We start from the raw sequence: 21,999 nt of genomic DNA, 5'->3' as shown, positions 1-21,999 counted from the left end.
TTGGCACTGATTTAAAAGGAGATTGGTGTCAGACCAAGAATGGCTGGTGTAGGTTTGGTCCAACCATAGCAGCAAAAACAAAATAAGTGCCACAGGTAGGTTCACCATCATGGATTACAGTTGGCCATCCATTTGATGTCAAAGATCATGCAGAATTATAATATTCAAGATGAATATAAACTTGATTCAGTAGCTATTATAGTATATTTGTTCTTTCACTTTGACAAGTAATAATAAGGTAAATAAATCCTGGACAACCAATGCAAACACTAGAGTTTCAAACTTGTAGAGAGCTCTAAGCACCAACCTGTTTGCAGAAACAGAAACACCTCTTAGTCGCACAATAATTCTTGCTCTTGCAAGCAGCACAGCTCCAGGAAGCCTCTCATTCGAACTCAAACTTTGCCTGCTTGAACTGCTTACACCGTCTGCATTTAAACCATTGCTCGATACAAACTAGCAGATACCTTGGTCAAACCGCATTGATGCACGCCCCTGATAAAGCCAATCAATGCAGAATTACTCATAGACACTCAATAACGATAAAGAAGGTAATGATACAAGCTCAATGCACCCAATATAAGTAATTCCAGAGAGGAAAAGTAAGTCATAAAAAAGAGGTAGTATCAAACTACGCTTCCTTTTCATGTATAGGTTAGTGGCCAAATTTTACTTCAAGTTTCCTTTTCAAGGACTAAACTTGAAAGAGTCCAATGCCCTCAATTGTGCAAAGTATGAATAGGATCAGATGAAATTTCATCATCCCACCCCTCATTTTCCTTTGCCAAACATCTCTTTCCATCAACTAGAAAAAAGCTTTTTGGTAAAAGACAATTTCATATATAAAAAGTAAATCTTTTGGGCCACAGGAAACTCCTGACAATCCCACCAAACTCCCAAATAAACGTTTTTTGGCCGTTGACGCGTTTGTGCATTGTTCTTAAGCACGACCAAAAAAGCTGCAGAGTATAGAAAAAAAGACAAAAAAAAAGAAAAACCCATCTTTGAAAAAGCAATTATTAGAAGTCTGAAGAAGAACAGAGAGCCACAGAATTCAATAAAAAAAAAGTTGAAAAGAGAAAATATTGGATAATAGTAAAAAAATTGTTGAAAGAAGATCCGTAGATGAAAGGAAAAGCGAAGAGCTCGAATAGAAGGCTAGGGCTACGAACTGCCCTTCTGTTGTGCTCTCTTTCATTCCTTGCTGGCTTGTTTGTTTCGATCTGTGTCTCTCAGGTAACTTGTAATTATGTATTCATCTGAAGTGTCTATAAATTGGGTTATGCGGTTAACTAATGGGGCTTTTATAGGATGTGCCGATTATTAGACCCAGGCTGAGAAGGCTGGAGGTGGTGCATGTGGAGGGTGGGGAGCATCGTGATCCGATGCCAAATGGAGTAACCGGGGAGAGTTCGATCGAATCTATTCCATTCCAGGTACTTCTCATCTTTTGTTTCTAGCATTTCTTTTTGGTTTAGTGCATTGAATTTTGAATGATGGCTTTGATTATCATATGAGATTGGTTATGGTTAGATTTTACTACTAATTATTCAATATGGGTTAGAGTTTTTTTTTGGTGAAAGGGTTTGATTCTAAATGCTTTTGTTGGGATATTTATTATTTACTTCAGTTATAGCACTTGGCTTTAGGTTTTGATTCTTAATAGCACTTATTAGTTAAAGTATTTTGATTTGTAGGTTGGATATGGGCCATGAGCCAAAATTGGAATGTCATAGTCGTTTGTAATCTGTGGTAAAAACCCAGAAAAATGAGATGCAAGCAATTGGTTTAGAATCTATGAGTAACAATATTCAACTCCAGAGTTAAAATTTTATCAATGCATGTTTGTCCAGATTTAACAGGAGTTTTTAAATATTAAAGGAAAAAGTAATGACACAGAACAAGAAATTTATGTGTAAATATTTACATAATTCAGTGGTTGAAGTCTGCCAGGAACATGATAAACTGCCCCAATGGAAGACATGTTAAGGAAACAATAGTAAGAATCTTTTATTGTGCATTTCTTTCAGGTGTTGCTGGCTGAAGACATGGTCTGCAAGTATCCTTTTTGTAGACTAACTATCTATGCCTGCTTGTTGAATGCAGATTTTAAGTTGGAAACCACGAGCTTACTATTTTCCCAACTTTGCAACCGCAGAACAATGCAAACATGTAATTGAAATGGCAAAGTTAAACCTTAAACCATCTACTTTGGCTTTGCGCAAGGGAGAAACTGCAGAAAGCACTAAAGGAACTAGAACAAGGTGCCCTGATATGTCGTCATTTCTGTTTTATTATCAATTTCTGGTTGATTTTGAGTTGAATGGTAAACTGTAAGTCAATGATTCTATTAACTGATTCAAATTAACATCAAGACCAGTTAGTATTGTACCCCTTTTGTCAGTGAATGGTTTGAATTGGTGAATGCTGATAGCTTGCTTTCTTGATGTTGCATGTAAAACTTGTGTTGTTAATTTATACTTTCCTTGGAAACAGTTCGGGAACTTTTATTAGTGCATCAGAAGATAAAACTGGGACCTTGGACTTGATTGAGAAAAAAATTGCGAAGGCTACAGGCATCCCACTGAGCCATGGAGAGGTACGTTTTCTTTTTCGGATGAAACTATTATTATATCTCATGTTGTAAGTTGAGTAGTTCATATGAAATTGTTGGAGCAAGTTTAAGCAAATATGGACACTTTTTCTGTGGGTAGACTTTTCCAGTTTCAGTAATTTTTTCCCTATTTTATTAGGCTGAAAATTTAAGGGAATTATAAACTTAAAGCAACTGTATGAAAATGAGCCACAGAGTGTTGTGAATGGAACTTTGAAGAAAAATCAATTCAGCTTCCAAAAGACACTTTAATTGTAAATTCATAACTATCTCACCAAACCAATTGTTAAGATTTATAAATCTGCCACCTTTTGTTTGTTTTTGAAATTTCAGATGTGTCTTATTTACTTCTTTAAATGCATTCCGTCATCTTTGACGTGTTACACAAGTTCTTCTGGTATGCTACAAACATACTAGTTGTTTGTAATTATATGCTTGTACCCAAAGACCAAGTTAATCAAATTGTAGTTTAATGAATCCTGTTATACTACTTGCAGTGAAAGTAGAATGTCTTACACAGAGAGAGAAAGGGAGAGGTTCTTGGAATTATGCAGCATAGTTAAGGTGTTTTAGAGGTCTGTCCCTAGAAAGGGTGGAAACACTCTTTGATCATTATATCATCCCCAGGGATATAGTAAATACACAGTCCGCATGTTTTGAATTTTAATGTTTTTGTTGATTTAAATGTGCCTTGTAGTTGGAAATTATGTAATTATGTAGCCATATTATGTAATTAATATGGCTATATCTATGCTTTGTTGATTTGAACCTATTTCACAAACTTATGAAATCTCATAGTATCTAATGATAAACCAATATTACTCTGCAAATATTATCTTGGTATATTTCCTGTTTGTTTTGAAATTTGAAATGACGAATCTTTCTATTGGTTATTTTGAATTGCTCTAAGTTGACATTCGCATATTGCAGGCATTTAATATTTTGAGGTATGAGATTGGACAGAAATATGATTCTCATTATGATGCATTCAATCCATCTGAATATGGTCCACAATCAAGCCAAAGGGTACAGTCTTATACGTGAACTTCATCATTGCATGCTTGTTTAATTGCAGTTTCTGGATTTTTTTTTAATGTGCACGTGGCAAATTGAAATGATTAATGTTCTGTCTGCCTATAAGTCAAAACTGCAAATACTATAGTTGGATGTAAATTTTGGTTAGTTTTGTTTTTATATACGAGTTTTAAGTTCTGTGTTTTTTTACGAAACCAATACTGTAAATAACATGTATGGATTCCCTTCATCATGTTTTCTATAATTCTTACAAAGCCATATGCAGAAGACCTAAAACATTTTACTTATTTAACCTCGAACCTTCTCTTGCAGGTTGCATCATTCTTGTTGTATTTATCTGATGTAGAAGAAGGTGGAGAGACAATGTTCCCTTTCGAGGTAGATATGGAAATGCTAACATGCTTTATCTCTCCTTCCTTTGTTATAGTGAGTATTAATGTCTGAGTTTTGGTACTGACCCTTTTATTATGGTTGCAGAATGACATGAGAATCAAAGGCTATGACTACAGACAATGCGCCGGTTTAAAAATAAAGCCACGAAGAGGGGATGGACTTTTATTCTATTCACTCTTTTTTAATGGCACAATTGATCGGGTAAATTTCGTGCTCGCAAATCAAATTTAATACATTTTGCATGCTCCCAATCCGATGTTCGAGGCTTTATAGCTGTTATAACGCTCCAAAACAGTATCCTTTTCGTTTTGCCATCATGCTTGTGGTTAAACTTTGGGTGGCAGGGTAGAGCTAAATCCTCATTGTAGCTTTTATGGATGATATTATTACTCAAATGTTCTTTCTCTGTTTCAACATTATTTGTAGACATCTCTTCATGGAAGCTGTCCAGTGATCAAAGGGGAGAAATGGGTTGCTACAAAGTGGATTAGAGACCAAGAGCAAAATGACTAATAGAAGTTGCCGTAAAATTCACAGATTGTCAACGATGTTATTAACTTCATAAATGACTAATAATTCTTTACGAATTCATGCCCATTTTCAACTTTGATTGTTTGTTTGTTTTTTTTTTTTGTTGGCAACAACCCCATGACTTCCCCATCCCTATGAATACCCCTTGTCAAAAAAAAAAAAAAAAAAACAGATGAAAAAATAATCGAAGAAAGTCACGTTAATAGCTCATATGATTAAAAAAATTATCATATCAGTTTTTTAACAATGTTTTTATAATTTATTATTGACTAGAAAAAACACTTTGTGCATTATTACGAGTAAATATTTTTTGTTTTGTTACCTTTATTCATGTTATTTTTTTTTATAAAATTGATCTAGTTAAAAAATAAAAGATGAAAACAAAAGAAAATGACATGTGAATATCTTAATAGATTTATTTTTTTTATAAATTTATCTAATAAAAAACAAAATATCAAAAAAAATAAAAAAATAAAAAAAAAACTGAAGAGGATGACACATTGACACCCACATTAAGCTTAAAATATTAATTTATTAAATTAAAACAAAAAATAATTTTATTAATATAATACATATATATGTATAAAATTTAATAAATAATAATATATATATTTTGAAATAACTCAAAATATAACACTCTAAATATACTTTTGATCCGAACTTATTTTTTTTTTAAAAATTTAATATGTTTTAAAGTATATTATTTAAAAATAAAATAACCCACAAAATTCATCTCTAGGTAAAATATTATAAAAATATTTAAATATTAAAAAAAAACAAAAAATTTAAAGGAAAAAAAAGAAAAAAAATTTAAAATCCTAAAAAATATTTATTAAATATAAAAAATATAAAACAAGCATGACATATTTTTAGTATCAAATGGATCCTATAAAAATCAATCTAAAATCTTGAAAAAATTAAAAATAAAAAGTTTTGATAAAGTGAATCTCATTTTAAAAAATAAAATTTATAAAAAATATTTATTAAATATAAAAAAATTAACAAAGTAAACAAAGAAAAAACAAAAAAAAGGTGCAGCATAAAATTTGATATTGTACTATTAATCTGTACATTGTAAAAATTTAAGTAATGGATATTTTATATTTCAAAAATATCAGAATAAAATTATTTAATTTATTATATAAAAATTAAATTCTAAAATTGTTAGATAAATACAGTCTATCCCATAATTTGACCTACTTCAATGTCTTGTCTGTTTTCCTTTATTTCACTTTCCTTGCTAATATTTGATTGTCTCTCCTCTTCGTTCTGCCTTCCAAAAACTCATCTTCAAAACCTCAATCCCATTTGATCAAACCTGTGATTCTTAGATTAAACTGTATAGCTGCTTGAACTTATTGTCTAATTGCCCATCTTGAAATTATAATTGTGATTGAGGCTGTTATCACCTATCAATACTACATTGTTGTAAAATTTTTCCCAATTTTCCTCCATTGAAAAATCGTGAGAAATCATCAATTGAGTTTAGCTTCTCTTGCATGAGCTATGACAAATTCTCAATGTCGATGAGAAGAATCTGTATGATTATGTTAGCCTTCCTGAAATTTGCGTCTCCTCCTAGAAAAGATTATTGATGGCAAAAACTGTCTTTTTGTAATTTTGTATCACTAGAGACACTGTTATTCTTTTGTTTGTGTGGAGTATGGTGAGAAAAGAAGACTTGCAGCATGTTGGAATCTGTCTAATAAATTCTATCATCTCTTAACACAAGATCATCTACACTGTAATGGGAATTCCTTAAATAGTTGTGAAGATTACAGAATTTCTGCATTTCAAGTTCTTTTTACGACTGACCTTTTGGCTCTAATTCTGGTTTGTAGTAGTTGTTCTATTAAGTTGATCACTGATTGCATGAAAGCGAAGCCATTTATAGCTTTCAAATAATCATTTTTGTCTTTGATATATCATTCAGTTATGCCTTTAGTTACTATTGTTAAAATGCGTTAGACGCATTTTGTTAAGTCCATTGGCAGAGGTGTGACTTGGCTTTTTGTTTGTTGTTCACATCATGGTTGATCTTGCCTCTGATTCCTCTGATATCATATCTGGTGGATGATGGTGACTGAGTACAATGCAAAGTCTGCATGCGAACATTCATGTGTACTGCAACAGAAGTGAAGTGCCGGGAACACGCAGAGTGTCACGATCCACGCGTTCCTTCTACTGAAATCACACGACCGTGCGGTACCAAAACTACTCATAGTCAAGATTAACCTTCATCATGTCCATTTTTCTTCGCGGACCGACCAACTTCAACCCTTCAAGTCGCATGCCCACAAGCTTTTTTTGACTTTTGTCCTCTTAAGGTTGCTTATTCTGAACTTTATAGAGAGGAACCAATCTTTCATTTCGCATCGGCTCACGGTTCTCCAAGTGACCATGAGCACCTAGCTCTGGCCACAAGGCTTAATGCTTCGAGCCCCGACCCTCGAATCTCATAGGGGCACACAGTCCCGATTCTTTTGATGTTATTACATCTTGGCATGATGGAAACCCAACACCATGCCCACCCGTATGATACGTAAGCTCTCGTATCAAGTTTACGCAAGCATCCCATTCACGCTGATCAGCAGCCAGCTCGGAGCCTCTAGGCTCAACTCATCCCTCGAGACTCGATTCTTAGGGCTTACGCCTTTAGCATCAATATCGGCCGCCCGCACGCATGACTGACACCCAACATCATGCTAGTCCCGCAAGGGGACTCGGGTGGACTGCCCCTGCTGCAGCACACCAGCCGCTCGACTGGCCACAGGGGTCTAGCAACATGTCTGCCTGTTAGCCCGCGCATCCTCTCGGCTCGATGGCATCCCTCCTACATGAATACCATCGCGTGGTCGAGTCCCACAAGGGTCTTTGGGTGGACTGCCCTAGCTGCAGCCCACTAGCCCGACTGGCCACAGGGGTCTAGCAGCGTGCCCGCTGGCTAGCCCGCGCATCCCTTTGGCTCGATGGTATCCCTCCTACGTAAACACCATCACTTGATCCTTCAGGCTCGAGGAGGGGAAACCGAGGGGCCTAACGATCTCTACCGTCCAAACCCTATGGTTCAACGTAAAGGCGCGATACGAGGCCCGTCGGCCCCAACCGCCCTCGGGTTTATCGTGACCCGAGGAAACATTGTGCCACGCTCGTGACCTTACGATGTCCGCCCACCTAGCCACCACTAGTGACTAGGAGTAGCTCACTTCAGACTAGCCAGGCCCCCGCCTGCCCGTTAGCCAAGGGGGTGGTGGAGAGCTGACACCAGTCGTTCCCCTATAAAGAGCGTTAGAGATTTTCCTAATATGCTACCAGTGACCGTAAGAATGTCTGAAATGGGGACACTTTTCTGCCCAGCCACCTCATGGCCTTTCTCCGGCTAACTCAGGGCCCCGTAACCTTCCTCTTGGTCACCATTGCTCATTGATTCTGTTCGTTGCTCTACCAACCCACTCGAAGGTGCCCACACATGGCTTCGACCGACAGCACCTGTCTGGCTAGCTGGTCCTAGGGCACCGACGTAATGCCTTATACTTACCTGTATATCTCGGGGTTTAGGGCATGGACCGTCCACACACAATGTCCCTAACCTATTTCCATGCTCAGAACGCCCGCACACTGCTCCCACAGATGGCACCTGCCAGGCTATTTGGCTCGAGGGTGTCCGACCACTGTCCCGAACTTCCTCGCGTATCTTGCGGCTCGGGGCTCCCATTGCCCCCACAACATGTTAGCATAATGTTTCAAAGCTCCGAATGCACGCCTGCATTTCTTAGAACCGCTTTCCCACCAGCTCGATCTCGATCGCTGCTTGCTCCAGGGTCAGTCATGGCAGGACCAAGGCCTGACCATGACACTCTCCCCCACTTACTATGTCGATGCCCTCATCGACGCCTAGACCACACCCAACTATCTTGTTGCACACAGCTGACATTTACTCATATGTCTCTCACTTGTGCCCTCAAGAATTGGGTCGAGGTCCCGTCACATGAGGCACCGCCCACAGTACTCGTCCATTGTTGATGTAGATGGGTCACATTGTTGCACTCCTGTCGCTCAGCTCAGTTCCTGCTCGAACCGTTTAACCTTGTCGTGGTTGTTCTATATGGGCCTTACCATGGCTTCATCTCTTGATCATGTCATGTTGCGACCTTGAGGCACCCTCGTCGATCAATGACCCTCAGTAGAATGAATGACCACCCGTTTTACCACTCATTGGTACGTCCCACCGGACGTGACCCCTCTCACCAACTGCACGCTTGCAACATCAACCCACTGATGCGCCCCTCTAGGTGTGGTGCTTAGGTCAACCGCACTCATACGGCACTCTACATGAGGACCCTAGCATAGTGGCATTCAAGCCCCTAGGTCATCTCCCAACTTGGGTCCTTTCGGCCCCTCCAAGGTCACCTCTCTAGGTGTGGCCCTCTGGCCAATCACCCCCAAGACGGCATCTTAAAATGCTAACTCGATCTTTGCCCCCGGCTTAAACACTGTGCTCTATTGCCCAAGCTCCATTATCTTGGCTCAGTCTCACGGGGAATTGATAGATCTCCCCCACTTTTACTCGAAACTCAGCGTCATATTATGCGCAACCATATCTCTTCGATGGTTCTCTTACTCGATAGTTTTGACTCTGGCCCAGATCCTAGGGCATCCCAAAATCCACTTACACTCGGAGATCCACTGATCTAACAAAACACCTGGTCCACTGATTAGCTTGACTCGGGGATTCATCCGCTCGATCCTCAAGGTCCACTGACCTGCACGTCTGAGGCCTTGTCAACTAGCCGTTTCCCTTTTCTTGTTCCACTGGATTACATCCTGTTGTGGTCCACCGACCACCACAACTTATGTGAAGCCTTTCTTATCGGCCAACACAGACTCGATTCACCGATTCACACGCCCCGTGATCCTCTGACCACGAGAACTCCTGGTCCACTGACCATCGCAGCACATGGTCCACTGACCATCCCACTTGTGGCTTCAATCTTTGGCCACTCCATACTCCTCTGTGCACGAATTCCATGCTTGGACTCGAATACTTCGGCTTGCGCCCCCACTGGGGCACCTGCACCATACAGCAAGTGCACACATTAGTAATTAATCTTGAAACTCGATACCTCTTACCCCTCAGGACAAGGTTCACTCGGCCCACGTGGCCTTACGCAACACCATTTCATGGTGTAAGCCCCTTTTTCGCATCTCGGTCTCACTACGGTTCCTTCCACCGTAAAGGCATCACATGCCGCAACATATGCCAACACCTTTTTCCTAGGTGAGGCTAGACTCTGGTGCCCTTTTGCTTGGCATCCAAGAGCCTACTTAAGAGCCATTTTACATTAGCCCAATATTTCCCGCAGCACGCGTCGCTGGCTCATTTCCGAGCCTCTATCGGCACATAACCCACATTTACATCTCGATAGCTCCATTTGAGCTTAGCACCACCTCGGATTCGCGTCACAAAACCCACACATGGGTCGTGTATATCTCGCCACTGAGCCAACCTAGGCTCTGATACCACATGTCACGATCCACGCGTTCCTTTTACTGAAATCACGCGACCGTGTGGCACCAAGACTACTCATAGTCAAGGTCAGCCTTCACCATGTCCATTTTTCTTCGTGGATCGACCAACTTCGACCCTTCAAGCCATATGCCCACAAGCCTTTTCTGGGTTTTGTCCCTTTAGGGTTGCTTATTCTGAACTCTATAGAGAGAAACCCATCTCTCATCGCTCATCGGCCCACGGTTCTCCAAGTGACCATGAGCACCTAGCTCTGGCCGCAAGGCTTAATGCTTCGAGCCCCGACCCTCGAATCTCGTAGGGGCACACAACCCCGGTTCTCTTGATGTTATTACATCTTGGCATGGTGGGAACCCAACACCATGCCCGCCCGTATGATACGCAAGCTCCCGTATCAAGTTTATGCAAGCATCCCATTCACGCTGATCAGCAGCCAGCTCGGAGCCTCTAGGCTTAACTCGTCCCTCGGGACTCGGTTCTTAGGGCTTACGCCCTTAGCATCAATATCGGCCGCCCGCACACATGACTGACACCCAACATCATGCTAGTCTCGCAAGGGGACTCGAGTGGACTGCCCCTGCTGCAGCACACCAGCCGTCCGACTGACCACAAGGGTCTAGCAGCATGCCTGCCTGTTAGCCCGCGCATCCTCTCGGCTCGATGGCATCCCTCCTACATGAATACCATCGCGTGGTCCAGTCCCACAAGGGTCCTTGGGTGGACTGCCCTAGCTGCAGCCCACAAGCCCGACTGGCCACAGGGGTCTAGCAGCGTGCCCGCTGGCTAGCCCGCGCATCCCTTTGGCTCGATGGTATCCCTCCTACGTAAACACCATCACTTGATCCTTCAGGCTCGAAGAGGGGAAACCGAGGGGCCTAACGATCTCTACCGTCCAAACCCCATGGTTCAACGCAAAGGCGCGATACGAGGCCCGCCGGCCCCAATCGCCTCCGGGTTTATCGTGACTCGAAGAAACATCGTGCCACGCTCGTAACCCTACGATGTCCGCCCACCTAGCCACCACTAGTGACTAGGAGTAGCTCACTTCAGACTAGCCAGGCCCCCGCCTGCCCGCTAGCCAAGGGGGTGGTGGAGAGCTGACACTAATCGTCCCCCTATAAAGAGCGTTAGAGATTTTCCCAATATGCTACCAGTGACCGTAAGAATGTCTGAAACGGGGACACTTTTCTGTCCAGCCACCTCAGGGCCTTTCTCCGGCTAACTCAGGGCCCCATAACCTTCCTTTTGGTCACCATTGCTCCTTGATTTTGCTCGTTGCTCCACCAACTCACTCGAAGGTGCCCGCACATGACTTCGACCGACAGCACCTGTCTGGCTAGCTGGTCCTAGGGCACCGGCGTAATGCCTTATACTTACCTGTATATCTCGGGGTTTAGGGCATGGACCGTCCACACACAATGTCCCTAACCTATTTTCATGCTCAGAACGCCCGCACACTGCTCCCACAGATGGCACCCGCCATGCTACTTGGCTCAAGGGTGTCCGACCACTGTCCCAAACTTCCTCGCGTATCTTGCGGCTCGAGGCTCCTATTGCCCCCACAACATGTTAGCATCATATTTTAAACCTCCGAATGCACGCTCGCATTCCTTAGAACCACTTTCTCACCAGTTCAATCTCGACCGCTTGCTCAAAGTCAATCATGACAGGACCAAGGCATGAGACCATGACTCAGAGGCAAAGCATGCTAAATCTGTTCCATATGCATGTTTTCCTCATCTTAGAAAGTTGCACCCAAAACTCAACGGAAAGAACTGGGAGGTTGGGACGGCTTGTAGCATGTATCTATCTTGTATCTCGGTATCATTAGCTTCTTAAAATCTCTTTCACAATTGCAATTGCCATGTTGTGTTCATTCATGGGTGTCGATTGAATCCAGTTGGGTTTTTAGCAGTCTCTGTTGCTAGTTGCTTGATAGGGATACAATTATATGTGGTAAAGCATGCATAACTTGTGCTTACATTTTGCGTTAGTTGCTGTATTGTTTGGTAGAAACTATGTAACGGATTAAGAGTAAAATAATATTCAATGATTAAATTATTTTAAAGTGGCCAACAGTCAGGTGGGAGAATGTTGTACCTAGTTTCAGTATTTATGATAAATTTTGATAAACGTCGGGTGTTTATAATTAGATTTTGATTGAATTAATTCATCGAATTGATTTAATTTAGTTAATTAATTAGTTAATAAAAATTTTTTTAAAAAAATTTTAATTTTTGATTAATTCGATTTAAAAATAGAATTAATCAAACTTTTAATTGAAATATAAAAAAATATAAAATATAAAATATAAAATGAAAAATGAAAAATATATAAAATTCATTATATTATTTTATAATTTATTAGAATTTTTAACATAATACTTTGTTATTTAAATATTTTATTAGATAATTTTGTTTAATTTGTTTAAAATATGAAAATTTTAAAATTTAAAATATAATTTAATTTAAATATATTTATTATTTGGTTAGTTGAAAAATCAAATTAAATTTGATTAGTTAATTTTTAAAATTAATAAATTTGATTTAATTAACAAAAATAAAATAACATAATTTGATTAATTTAATTTTAAATAATTTAATTCAAAATTAATCAAATCGACTTAATGAATACCTCTAAATTCAAATTAAAAAAAACTTTAAAATGATTATGGCATTCTTGCATTAGGACAGGCTGGTTAAGAATGGCAAACTGCTTGTGTCTAACCTAGTTGGCATGTTTTTTTTATGACCAACCTAATTTCTTCAATTTGTAGTTTTGTACTGCAAAATCCCATTAAAGATGGATTTAAGAGATTGGCACTATTCCTACCTAAAAGCACGAAAATGATGGGACAAGGGTACCAAATAAATAGAAGTGGAGGGACATAATTGCAAAGACCTGTTATTGGAACAACAAGGAGTTGGATGGTTGACCAAACGTGTACGAAAAGACATGTGGCGGGCAGGGAAAGGGAAAAGAGCAGTCGTGTCAATAAAACAGATTGGCTAAACTAAGCTCCTGGAGAATATTCCAACTACATTTGGCTGGAATGAGTCACATGTCAAACACGCCAACCTACCACAAGATCTACCTCTACTCGCTGCACCTACGCTATTTTTCATCTACTCGCTGCTGTATCCATTTATTAATTAAATTAAATTATAGCAGGCTTTTTTTTTTTTGTTGAAGAAAATACATCATTAATCGCTCATTCATAGGAGTATTTTTAAAATGCTTTTTTTAATTAATATTTTTTTAATTTAATCATTTAAATTTAAAAAAAAATTTTATACACAAGTTCAATAGTAAATTTTAATTTAAACACGTTAATTAACATGTCATTTGATATTATCATGATAATATCACGTGGCATATTGATAATTGATATAAAAATTTATATGGTAGTATAATGTTATTTAAATATGCTGCTAAAAATTAACAACTGAATTAAAAAATATTTATTTAAATTTAAATGATTAAATCAACAAAATCAATAATTTAATGATTATTTTAAAAATACTCATATAATTAAGTAATTAATGACATATTTTATAAAAAAATAAAGATGAGAAGAGATTCTTGCATATTGTCGATGATAGAGAGAATCATACATAAATCTTATAAATAAAATATTTGAATTTGATTAATTCAATCAATCAAATTTTTATTTTAAAGCTAGTGCATTATACCTAAATTTGAGGATAATATTATGAATATGTGAATAAAATAAAATCAATGAAACTTAAACTCATAATAGATAAAAAAAATAGTACTAAAAATATTGTGTGCTTTGATTTTATTTGAGAAATTTAATATGTAAATTAACCTTATAATGTATATTCACTATATGAAATGAAAATAAATAATTTTAAAGAAAAAATAAAATAAAATTGAGTGCATTAATTGTTGATGTTAAATATAAAAAATATACTCAATAAAAATTTATTAAATAAATATCAATTTAACAATTAATTTTTGTTTTATTTATGTTAGTAGTGAAGTTTAGTTTGTTTAGTTTTTTAGGGTTAATCTATTTTTCAAAATTGACTTATGTGCTAAAAGATACAACTGTATGTAGTACTCGTGAAAATAGCCTAAAAATTAGGGAGCCACAAATTTCTGACCACCAAATATGTTAATATTAAAATTAAAATTAAAAAACAGTTTATTTTCATTTGCCTTCAAAAACCCCAAAACCCCCAAAACCCTGGTCATCATAAGAGTTTCAAAATTGAAACACAAAAAAAAACCTGCAGCATTCCGAGAGAAAGGGAACACAAAAGGAAAAAATGAGCGGTTCTTTGCGTAGAAACGTGAGTATCATTCGCTTGTTAAAGAATCAGCCATTCACTAACTTCACTAATCCGATCAACAGGTTTCATCCGTTTCTTAGGAACCAAACGCACATCCCAACCAGAGAGTTTCTTAGGTTTCCAAATGTTGTACGAAAAGTAAGAGAATATGAGATCTCCCCTACCCTTTTTACTTTTTCTTCTTCGTCTTCAACCGCATCGTTTGGGAAGGTTGGGTTTGTTGGATGGTATTTAGGAATGGTGAAGTCATGGCCTATTTTAACAAAAAGTGTTACTTCCTCGTTTATTTATATAGCGGCTGATGTGTCTTCTCAGGTAAATTTTTTTACCGTAAAAATGGATTTTTGTTGTTTGTAGATTAAAACATAATAGCTTGTATTTGTATTCTGTTTGTTTGGTTGATGATAAAGTGTAGAAAAAGAAAAAAAAAAAGCTATCTCTGGAAACTCTCCATGTTTTTGGAAATGTATATCTTAAAAAATGGATAATTTTTCACACCAAACATATGTGAGCCTATTATTTGATTTTGATAAGTACAATACGATTAAAAATGTATTTAGAACATAAAGACTTAAAAATTTATGTATACTCTACTAAATATCATGTAGTCAACTCATATTTCAAAAAGCATGATATATATTGATTTATTGGTTTTTTTAGTTGTTTAATTGACGTTTGAACTTTATTATGTGATATTTGGTAAAATTCAGTTTAGTTTTTTTTCAGTCTTTTTTCCATCTTTTAATTTGTATTATTTGGTGGCCTATTTATTTTTATGAAAATTAACCATTATCATGCATGTTCCATGGACAATACTGTTGAAGAACTAAACGAAATTTTGTATTCTATTATCTGTTTAGACTTGCTTCATTCAGCTGCTTTTTGTGTTTTAATTTTTTTTTTAGTGGCTAATTTTTTCACTTTCGTATCATGCACTGCTCATGGTGAGATTGGTGATTACTTATGTAAAATTGTTCCGAATATCATGTGTCTAGTGTATGCATGACATTATAAACTATAGTTTGCCTGCATTTTATTATGTAATTATACACTTTGCTCACATGCCAAATCCTGTTTGCATATTTGTACCCAGCATTGCCTTTGTAATTAGTTGCATTAGGGCTTACATCTTTCATTATGTTTTAATATTGACTTCTATGGTCAGACAATTTCGAATTCATCGTCAGAACCGTATGATTTGGTGAGGACATTACGTATGGCTGGATATGGGATGTTAATATTAGGACCATCACTGCATTTTTGGTTCAACCTGATGTCAAAACTCTTCCCAAAGCGGGATTTGATGACTATTCTTAAGAAAATGGCCATGGGGCAATTACTTTATGGGCCTGTCATGACCATCGTTTTCTTCTCGATGAATGCACATCTACAAGGTATGCACAATCTTTCCTTGCATGTAATAAGATGAACACAGCTTTGCAATTCTTTAGTTACTCTATTATGCCGTCTTTCCTTACATGTCATAAGATGAACACAGTTTTGGAATTCTTTAGTTACTGTATTATGCTGATTATTCTGTCATAAATTTCATCTGCTCTACCTCATCTTTATGTTTAAAACACAATCAAATTGCAAATGCATCAATGTATAATGCTATTACTCATGCAGCACCTTTTTTTTATAGCCATAGTTGTGATTGTATAATTGTAATTCAACTAGGAAAGATATTGCATTTAACAGAATAATGCATTTACCTTACACATTCGAGAAATAATTGTTGAAAGTACTTTGCTTAAGGAGTTGCAATGGTTGTATGGCTCAGGTGAAAGCAGTGAAGAAATTGTTGCCAGATTAAAGCGTGACTTGCTCCCTACAATGTTAAATGGTGTCATGTACTGGCCCTTTTGTGATTTTATCACCTTCAGATTCATCCCAGTTCATTTGCAGGTATGGTTGATCTACCTTCCTCTGTCCCTCTATCATGGCCTGCACTCTGTTGTGTTATTTTTTTCTCACTCTTCCTCCTCTGGCTGCGAGCAAACTTTTATTTATGGTGACATTCATTTTGACAGTCGCTGGTGAGCAATTCATTTTCATATTTATGGACTGTCTATATGACGTACATGGCAAGTCTAGGGAAAGCAGCTGCTATTACCAGCTGATCGATCTTGGAATCAGGTCCTGATATAACAGTGCAAGCATGCTTAAAGAAATACTCACAGGGATGAATCAAGTGGGTCTCATGTTTTAGTTGTGAATTTCACCCCCGGTTTTCTTCTTCCACCTTAGTTATTGTGATTTTAAAATGATGCAAAAAAGTAGTGATAGAAAGGTTATCGGAGCATTTTGTTAAGACATCATTTGATGTTCTAAACTCTCAGAGTATTATTCTATGAACTTCTTTATTTTTGGGGGGTCTAGCCCTACTGAGTACTGGCAAAATTGGTTCTAATTCCAGTTAGCTTAGAGCAGACACAGGTCCAAGAATGCCTTCCAGGTATCATCATTACATTTCTCAATCTAGCAGGAGATGAAGTATCATCTTCAATTTTAATTGTATGGATCTATCACAGTAATCAAAATACTCTTATTGGTGTTTGCATCTTACATTTTGAGACCTTTAGCTTTCATATAACAAGTAATCAAAATACTTGGTTCGGGTATTAATTTTGTATTAATAGGGAACAAAATGTAACTCATTGGAAACTCAACATTTTTTGTTCCCTAAGAATTCTGCCAAATTAGTCAACAAAGGTGAAGATTTTGTTCAAACGCACAGATATGAGTTACCCCTCTTTCTGTTGGAAATCTTTTCCAAGTAAATCTTATTTTATGTTAAAAAGTGTTTCAGAGAAAGAATATGTTTGAAATTTGAAACTTCAAGTCTGTTTCGCCTGTGTTCATAAAAACACAACAATGCTGACGTTTCTGTCAGATTAATTGCCGGAGCTATAAATTGTTGGCATAACCATTAGTGCTCCTCATTCATCTGGTTTGCCATCCCTCTTGCACTAAAAATTATCCACCTTTCATCTACAATATAGCATTACAATCAGCCAATTAAAATTTAGATTTATGTAGGATCGATCAAAATAATACACGAAGTCCATACTTATAAGTGGTGAAATCTTATGCATATCAAAGTTACATAAGTTTGAAGGATAACAGAACCATTTTCACCTAAATTACCTAGGGTTAATTTCCTATTCTTTGTAAATGAATTTAGAATAATGTGGTACTGTTGTATAGATTCCAAGGAGAATATGTACTTCTGCAACTGATTATCAGTGAAAAATCAAATTAAACCATAAGCAAGAGTACAGAAGTAGAGATCCTAATCTAATTTTAGAACTCCTTCCGCAGAAGTTTCAGAGACTTCTTGGCCAAACTCTGATGATGATAAAACCGGAAGAAGACTAACTGAGGCCTCATCTGTAACTTGTTGACGCGGTTGTGGCACATCCAAATTATCTAAAGACACCAGTGATTGTTCTACATCAAAGTGAGTCCATTTCCTATTGTTTGCATGAAGTGAAGCGGGGTACAGAAGGATTCCAATGATAATAACTATACCACTTACAATGAATGTTTTTACAGAAGCTAGGCACATGACAAGAACAAGCAACAAGGCAGGCGGCAGGCAAAGCATTGTTACCCCAAATGTATGCAAAGGAACTCTATAAGGCCTATGTAGATCTGGCTTTTTTATTCTCAATTTTATTAAAGCAGCAAATTCAAGAAGCATTCCAATTGAATATAGGAAATTCAGAAATTCCAAGATCTCCTGAAAACTCATCCAAGACAAGAAAATAACTCCAGTGGCAGAGCACAAGATGCTAACTGTTGGTGTCCCATACTTTGACCTACAAAATGGATTCCAAAGAACATGATCATGGAACAGCTCATAATAATCATATTAATACATCACTTCACTCGTATTAATATGGATCTCTAACTATAAGTACTCATAAATCTGAACAATTAAGGTTAAGGAATCAAAATCAGAGAAATAACGTACCTTGAAGCAAAGATGGCTGGGAGCATTCCCATCTCACTCATTCCAAGAAGTTGGAAAGCATCTCCACTCATCTCAGCTTCAAACAACCCCAAGTTAGACATCGCAGCAGCTACTTGAATCCACCATTTGAGCCAGAAGCCTCCTATCAACATCCCAACTTCTGCAAAATACCCATCAGTCCACTCACTAGAAGAAGAATTCAAAGCCCCTGTCCCAGCAAGAAGTGGAATTAAGTATGAACAAACCACCACGACCACTGCCCCAAGAAGTGCCTTTGGAAAGGTCTTACTTGGATTTTCTACCTCCCCAGCAAGAGTACTTGCCTTGTCCCAATAATTCAGATTCCAAAACATACTATTAAAGTAACCCCTCCAATCCACCTTCTTAAAATCTACAATAAGCCACTGCTTAGGCTTTATTCGAGGAATTGAAATAATCCCCATTACAAGAAAGGGAAAAAGTGAGAAAGCAGCAAGGAAAACAGCAGATAACCCCACTATGTGTAGTCCTCTATAATTCAAATATGTTAGTGAAACTGTGATTCCTAAAAGAGCTGGAATTCGAGCAATTAAATTGTTAAATATTGGAAATGAATGTTTCAAGTAATCGAGAAACAACACAGGATATAAAGCATTGTCCATCACCCCACTAAACCATTTCCAAAATCCTTCTTGAAACCCCCAAAAGGGACCAAAAGCTGAAGATATCCAAATAACATAACCACCATTTTTAGGGAAGCTTGTAGCAAGTTCAGCCGTGACTAGAGCTTCTGGGATGCTCCAAATCAAAGGGAATATCAAGAAACCAAGCAAAGACAAAAGAGGACCACCTCCTGCCCTCACTGAATCCTCTACACCGAAAGGACCCCCAGATACCTCATAGAATATCAAAGCAATAAGTGGCAATACCGTTAGTTTTGGGTTGGCTTTGACAAAACTGTTCTTGTCATCACTTACCATTCCCTCCTCACCCATCCACAGACAGGAAGAAAAGAGAAAGAAAAAGAGTTTGAAACCTAAACACAACAGATAGACTCCCTGAAAATGGAAAAACAAAAATCAGATCTTTTTGGAGTTTGAAGTTCGTAACTTTAATACCACCAAACATCAAAAAGTACAAAAATATATATGAATTTTGTTAAGAAAACAAACCTGTCTTCAAAGGATTTCTGAACTAGATCTCGCCTGAACTTCAGAAAGAAATAATCTTTTCAGATCTCCTAAAAGAGAACATGTTGTAGGTTTTGATCCTTAAGTTGAATCTGCTATAATTCTTTTCAGCCCACACTTTGTTGCAGAGAGTGTGGCATACTCAAAATTGAATATGATAAAGAACAAATACACAATTCCATTAACAAACTCAAATTTTTGCTGTGCGGAAAGATTTTTCATGTTTTATGTAATACACGAGGAGAACAAAAAGTCAAAATTTTCTGACATAGGGATGTGGGATACAAGGGCGTGCTGATGTGCGTGGGATGAGTGATGGTATGGTTCTAGCTTCCGGGGACATGGCAAGCACCAACTCTGCGACTTCCTGCCTTTCTGAGATCAGCTTACCAGTCATGAATAGCCAAATGGCAGCCCGTGAGAATCCCATCACTGATAAAAATTCTATTATTAGCCAATTATTGCCACTCTTCAATTTGTTATCTTTTAGAAGTTTTAAACCATAAATTTGTTTGTTTTTTAATATCATCAATTAAATTTTACTGTCATGGGCTTTTTTCAGTGATTTTTATCATACTATTCATGAAATAGATTGAATAATTTATGTATTTGTAATTTTTTATTTTATATTTAATATATTAAAATATAAAAATTATTATATTAAAATTTATGTCAACACATTACATATAAAATATATTTTTATTTTTATTAAATTTATATATAAATTTTATTAAAATATCATTTTTATATTTTTTTCGTTACGTTGTATTTATAATTATAAAGCCACATACATTTGTCCCCTCTACTTTTAATTATAAAATAATATTTGGGTCACGGTTCATATTTATTGGGCCTAAGTTCGTCTTTTTGGGCCAATTAAGCCAGAGCTGTACGGGCAAGTCGGTGCCCCACAAAACAATTTGGAAACTAGGGTTTTCGGACTCCGTCTATAAATACCGTCATTTTCCCACTACATCCAACTCTTAGCAAAATCTAGGTTCTCAATTAGCTCTCAGGCCTCCCTCTGCCTTTAAGAGCTTTGATCGGAGCAGCTATAATCAATCATGGGTCACTCTAACATCTGGAACGCTCACCCCAAGACCTATGGTCCAGGCTCTCGCGCCTGGTAACTTCTTCTATCAATTCTTCATTCTTTTGATTGCTTAGAAATTTCAAATAGAAAACTACTGTTGTTAGCTCTTTATCATATAGGACTTTAGTTTTCTGCAATATGTTTCTTTTTATCAACCATTTAGCATGTTAATCTGTGTATAAGTGTTTTAATGACATGGGATATGCTTAGATTGAGATTGTTATGAATTATTTGAATTATGTAGAAATATTTTGACAAGGTTTTTGTCAAATCTGGTATTTTCTTGGTTAAATGGTTTTAGGGGGTGTTTTCATGTTACAAGGACTTAGTATTTTTTGTTCTGTTTTTTTAGCCGCGTGTGTGGAAACCCCCATGCCATCATCAGGAAGTACGGACTCATGTGTTGCAGACAGTGCTTCCGTAGCAATGCCAAGGAAATTGGATTCATCAAGGTAAAACACTAACACTTTGTCAGTTACTCATCTGATGGTTAATGTTAATCTTACTCTATAATTTTTTGCATCAGCAGCTTCTTAACCTCTTTGTTTTTTTCTTTTTTCTTTTTTTTTTTGTCTTCTTCTTTGCAGTACCGCTGAAGAATCTCTATGGTGTGAAGTAGGAAGGACTTTGTCCAAGTTCGAGCCATTGTAGTGTGGTTTTTGAATTTCAATGAACTTTAAGAGAATGAATTTCTTTTTGTTGAGTTTAGTCTGGGACCTTAAAGTGTTTTACTAAGAGTACTTTGATGTTTCTCGATCAAGTAATCATACTGTTTTTATTCGGTATTTTCTTATTGTTAGTTTGCTATATATTGTCTTTGCAGTGTGATGATCCTGTTGATTATTGGCATTTCATGTGTTACAGAAATGGAATTAGAGGTTTATGTTGTTTATACATCTTGAAATCTGTGAGACTGAAGTTTTTTGGTCTTAATTGTCACATTCGATTCTTGTTATTATAGTGTTAGGTCATGGATATTATGGTCCACGAAATGGTTGCATATCGATTCAATGCATCAAAATCTGCCATTGTGGTTTGATGTTCAAAAACAAGTGGTTTTCCCTTACTAAATTGTGTGCTTACGGAAATTTTAGTGCCTTGTGTTTGCATAAGATGATGCTGGTGCTTTGGGGTATTCAATGTGGGCATGAATCATGGATGTTTTGTCATCTTCTGTAATAAAATGCTGCGTCTCTCATAAGAAAAAGCAGCTTCTCCTGATTGTTTCTGTTTTCATTTTCACAGCGCAAACTCGAAGATTGGATTTTGGCTTTTTATGTACTTTCTTTAATCTGAAAATGCTATTTTCTTTTCTGGGTTCGGAAAAAGGGATAAAATGTAA

General features: G+C 37.2%; 4 protein-coding genes across 6 annotated transcripts; 3 read left to right on the top strand and 1 right to left on the bottom strand.

Moving 5' to 3' along the window:
* The first annotated feature begins 783 nt into the window (after window positions 1-783).
* LOC111282900 (putative prolyl 4-hydroxylase 9) lies at window positions 784-4,647 on the top strand. 3 transcript variants are annotated; one of them, XM_089761118.1, is made up of 9 exons: window positions 888-1,236; window positions 1,311-1,436; window positions 1,946-1,999; window positions 2,107-2,264; window positions 2,497-2,599; window positions 3,545-3,640; window positions 3,962-4,027; window positions 4,127-4,243; window positions 4,469-4,647. In XM_089761118.1, the coding sequence occupies exons 1-9, from the start codon at window positions 1,126-1,128 to the stop codon at window positions 4,553-4,555; spliced, it is 918 nt and encodes a 305-aa protein (XP_089617244.1). In that variant the 5' UTR covers window positions 888-1,125; the 3' UTR covers window positions 4,556-4,647. The 3 variants fall into 3 exon arrangements, with proteins under 3 accessions (XP_022726920.2, XP_089617244.1, XP_022726919.2); XM_022871184.2 differs by having other exon boundaries at window positions 932-1,236; window positions 1,937-1,999; XM_022871185.2 differs by lacking the exon at window positions 1,946-1,999 and having other exon boundaries at window positions 784-1,236.
* Window positions 4,648-14,285: 9,638 nt separating this feature from the next.
* On the top strand, window positions 14,286-16,984 carry LOC111282302 (uncharacterized). Its single transcript, XM_022870329.2, has 4 exons — window positions 14,286-14,731; window positions 15,582-15,810; window positions 16,200-16,324; window positions 16,450-16,984. Exons 1-4 carry the CDS (start codon window positions 14,393-14,395, stop codon window positions 16,537-16,539), a joined length of 783 nt encoding a protein of 260 aa, XP_022726064.1. The 5' UTR covers window positions 14,286-14,392; the 3' UTR covers window positions 16,540-16,984.
* A 502-nt stretch (window positions 16,985-17,486) lies between these two features.
* Window positions 17,487-20,030, bottom strand: LOC111282301 (putative polyamine transporter At3g19553). Its single transcript, XM_022870328.2, has 3 exons — window positions 19,547-20,030; window positions 18,396-19,432; window positions 17,487-18,240 (listed from the first exon to the last, which is right to left on the bottom strand). Exons 2-3 carry the CDS (start codon window positions 19,367-19,369, stop codon window positions 17,712-17,714), a joined length of 1,503 nt encoding a protein of 500 aa, XP_022726063.2. The 5' UTR covers window positions 19,370-19,432; window positions 19,547-20,030; the 3' UTR covers window positions 17,487-17,711.
* Window positions 20,031-20,529: 499 nt separating this feature from the next.
* On the top strand, window positions 20,530-21,442 carry LOC111282054 (small ribosomal subunit protein uS14z/uS14y/uS14x-like). The gene is made up of 3 exons (XM_022869964.2): window positions 20,530-20,690; window positions 21,010-21,109; window positions 21,245-21,442. Exons 1-3 carry the CDS (start codon window positions 20,629-20,631, stop codon window positions 21,251-21,253), a joined length of 171 nt encoding a protein of 56 aa, XP_022725699.1. The 5' UTR covers window positions 20,530-20,628; the 3' UTR covers window positions 21,254-21,442.
* Window positions 21,443-21,999: the final 557 nt, after the last annotated feature.

Source organism: Durio zibethinus, chromosome 5, assembly GCF_047325235.1.
Source record: "Durio zibethinus cultivar Kanyao isolate XHJ-2024 chromosome 5, ASM4732523v1, whole genome shotgun sequence".
In the NCBI taxonomy this organism is placed as follows: Eukaryota; Viridiplantae; Streptophyta; class Magnoliopsida; order Malvales; family Malvaceae; genus Durio; species Durio zibethinus.
Note: the sequence above shows the minus strand (reverse complement) of the source record. Positions and strands in the feature narration are given on the sequence as shown.

What these genes read in the sequence shown, in the direction of transcription:
- LOC111282900 (XM_022871184.2), top strand. Translation starts at nt 1,126, where the DNA reads ATGAAAGGAAAAGCGAAGAGCTCGAATAGAAGGCTAGGGCTACGAACT. An exon ending in TTTCGATCTGTGTCTCTCAG is followed by an intron (nt 1,237 to 1,310) that starts GTAACTTGTAAT and finishes GGGCTTTTATAG; the next exon opens with GATGTGCCGATTATTAGACC. An exon ending in TTAATGGCACAATTGATCGG is followed by an intron (nt 4,244 to 4,468) that starts GTAAATTTCGTG and finishes CATTATTTGTAG; the next exon opens with ACATCTCTTCATGGAAGCTG.
- LOC111282302 (XM_022870329.2), top strand. Translation starts at nt 14,393, where the DNA reads ATGAGCGGTTCTTTGCGTAGAAACGTGAGTATCATTCGCTTGTTAAAG. An exon ending in CGGCTGATGTGTCTTCTCAG is followed by an intron (nt 14,732 to 15,581) that starts GTAAATTTTTTT and finishes TTCTATGGTCAG; the next exon opens with ACAATTTCGAATTCATCGTC. An exon ending in TCATCCCAGTTCATTTGCAG is followed by an intron (nt 16,325 to 16,449) that starts GTATGGTTGATC and finishes TCATTTTGACAG; the next exon opens with TCGCTGGTGAGCAATTCATT.
- LOC111282301 (XM_022870328.2), bottom strand. Translation starts at nt 19,369, where the DNA reads ATGGGTGAGGAGGGAATGGTAAGTGATGACAAGAACAGTTTTGTCAAA. An exon ending in CCAGCCATCTTTGCTTCAAG is followed by an intron (nt 18,241 to 18,395) that starts GTACGTTATTTC and finishes TCCATTTTGTAG; the next exon opens with GTCAAAGTATGGGACACCAA.
- LOC111282054 (XM_022869964.2), top strand. Translation starts at nt 20,629, where the DNA reads ATGGGTCACTCTAACATCTGGAACGCTCACCCCAAGACCTATGGTCCA. An exon ending in GGTCCAGGCTCTCGCGCCTG is followed by an intron (nt 20,691 to 21,009) that starts GTAACTTCTTCT and finishes CTGTTTTTTTAG; the next exon opens with CCGCGTGTGTGGAAACCCCC.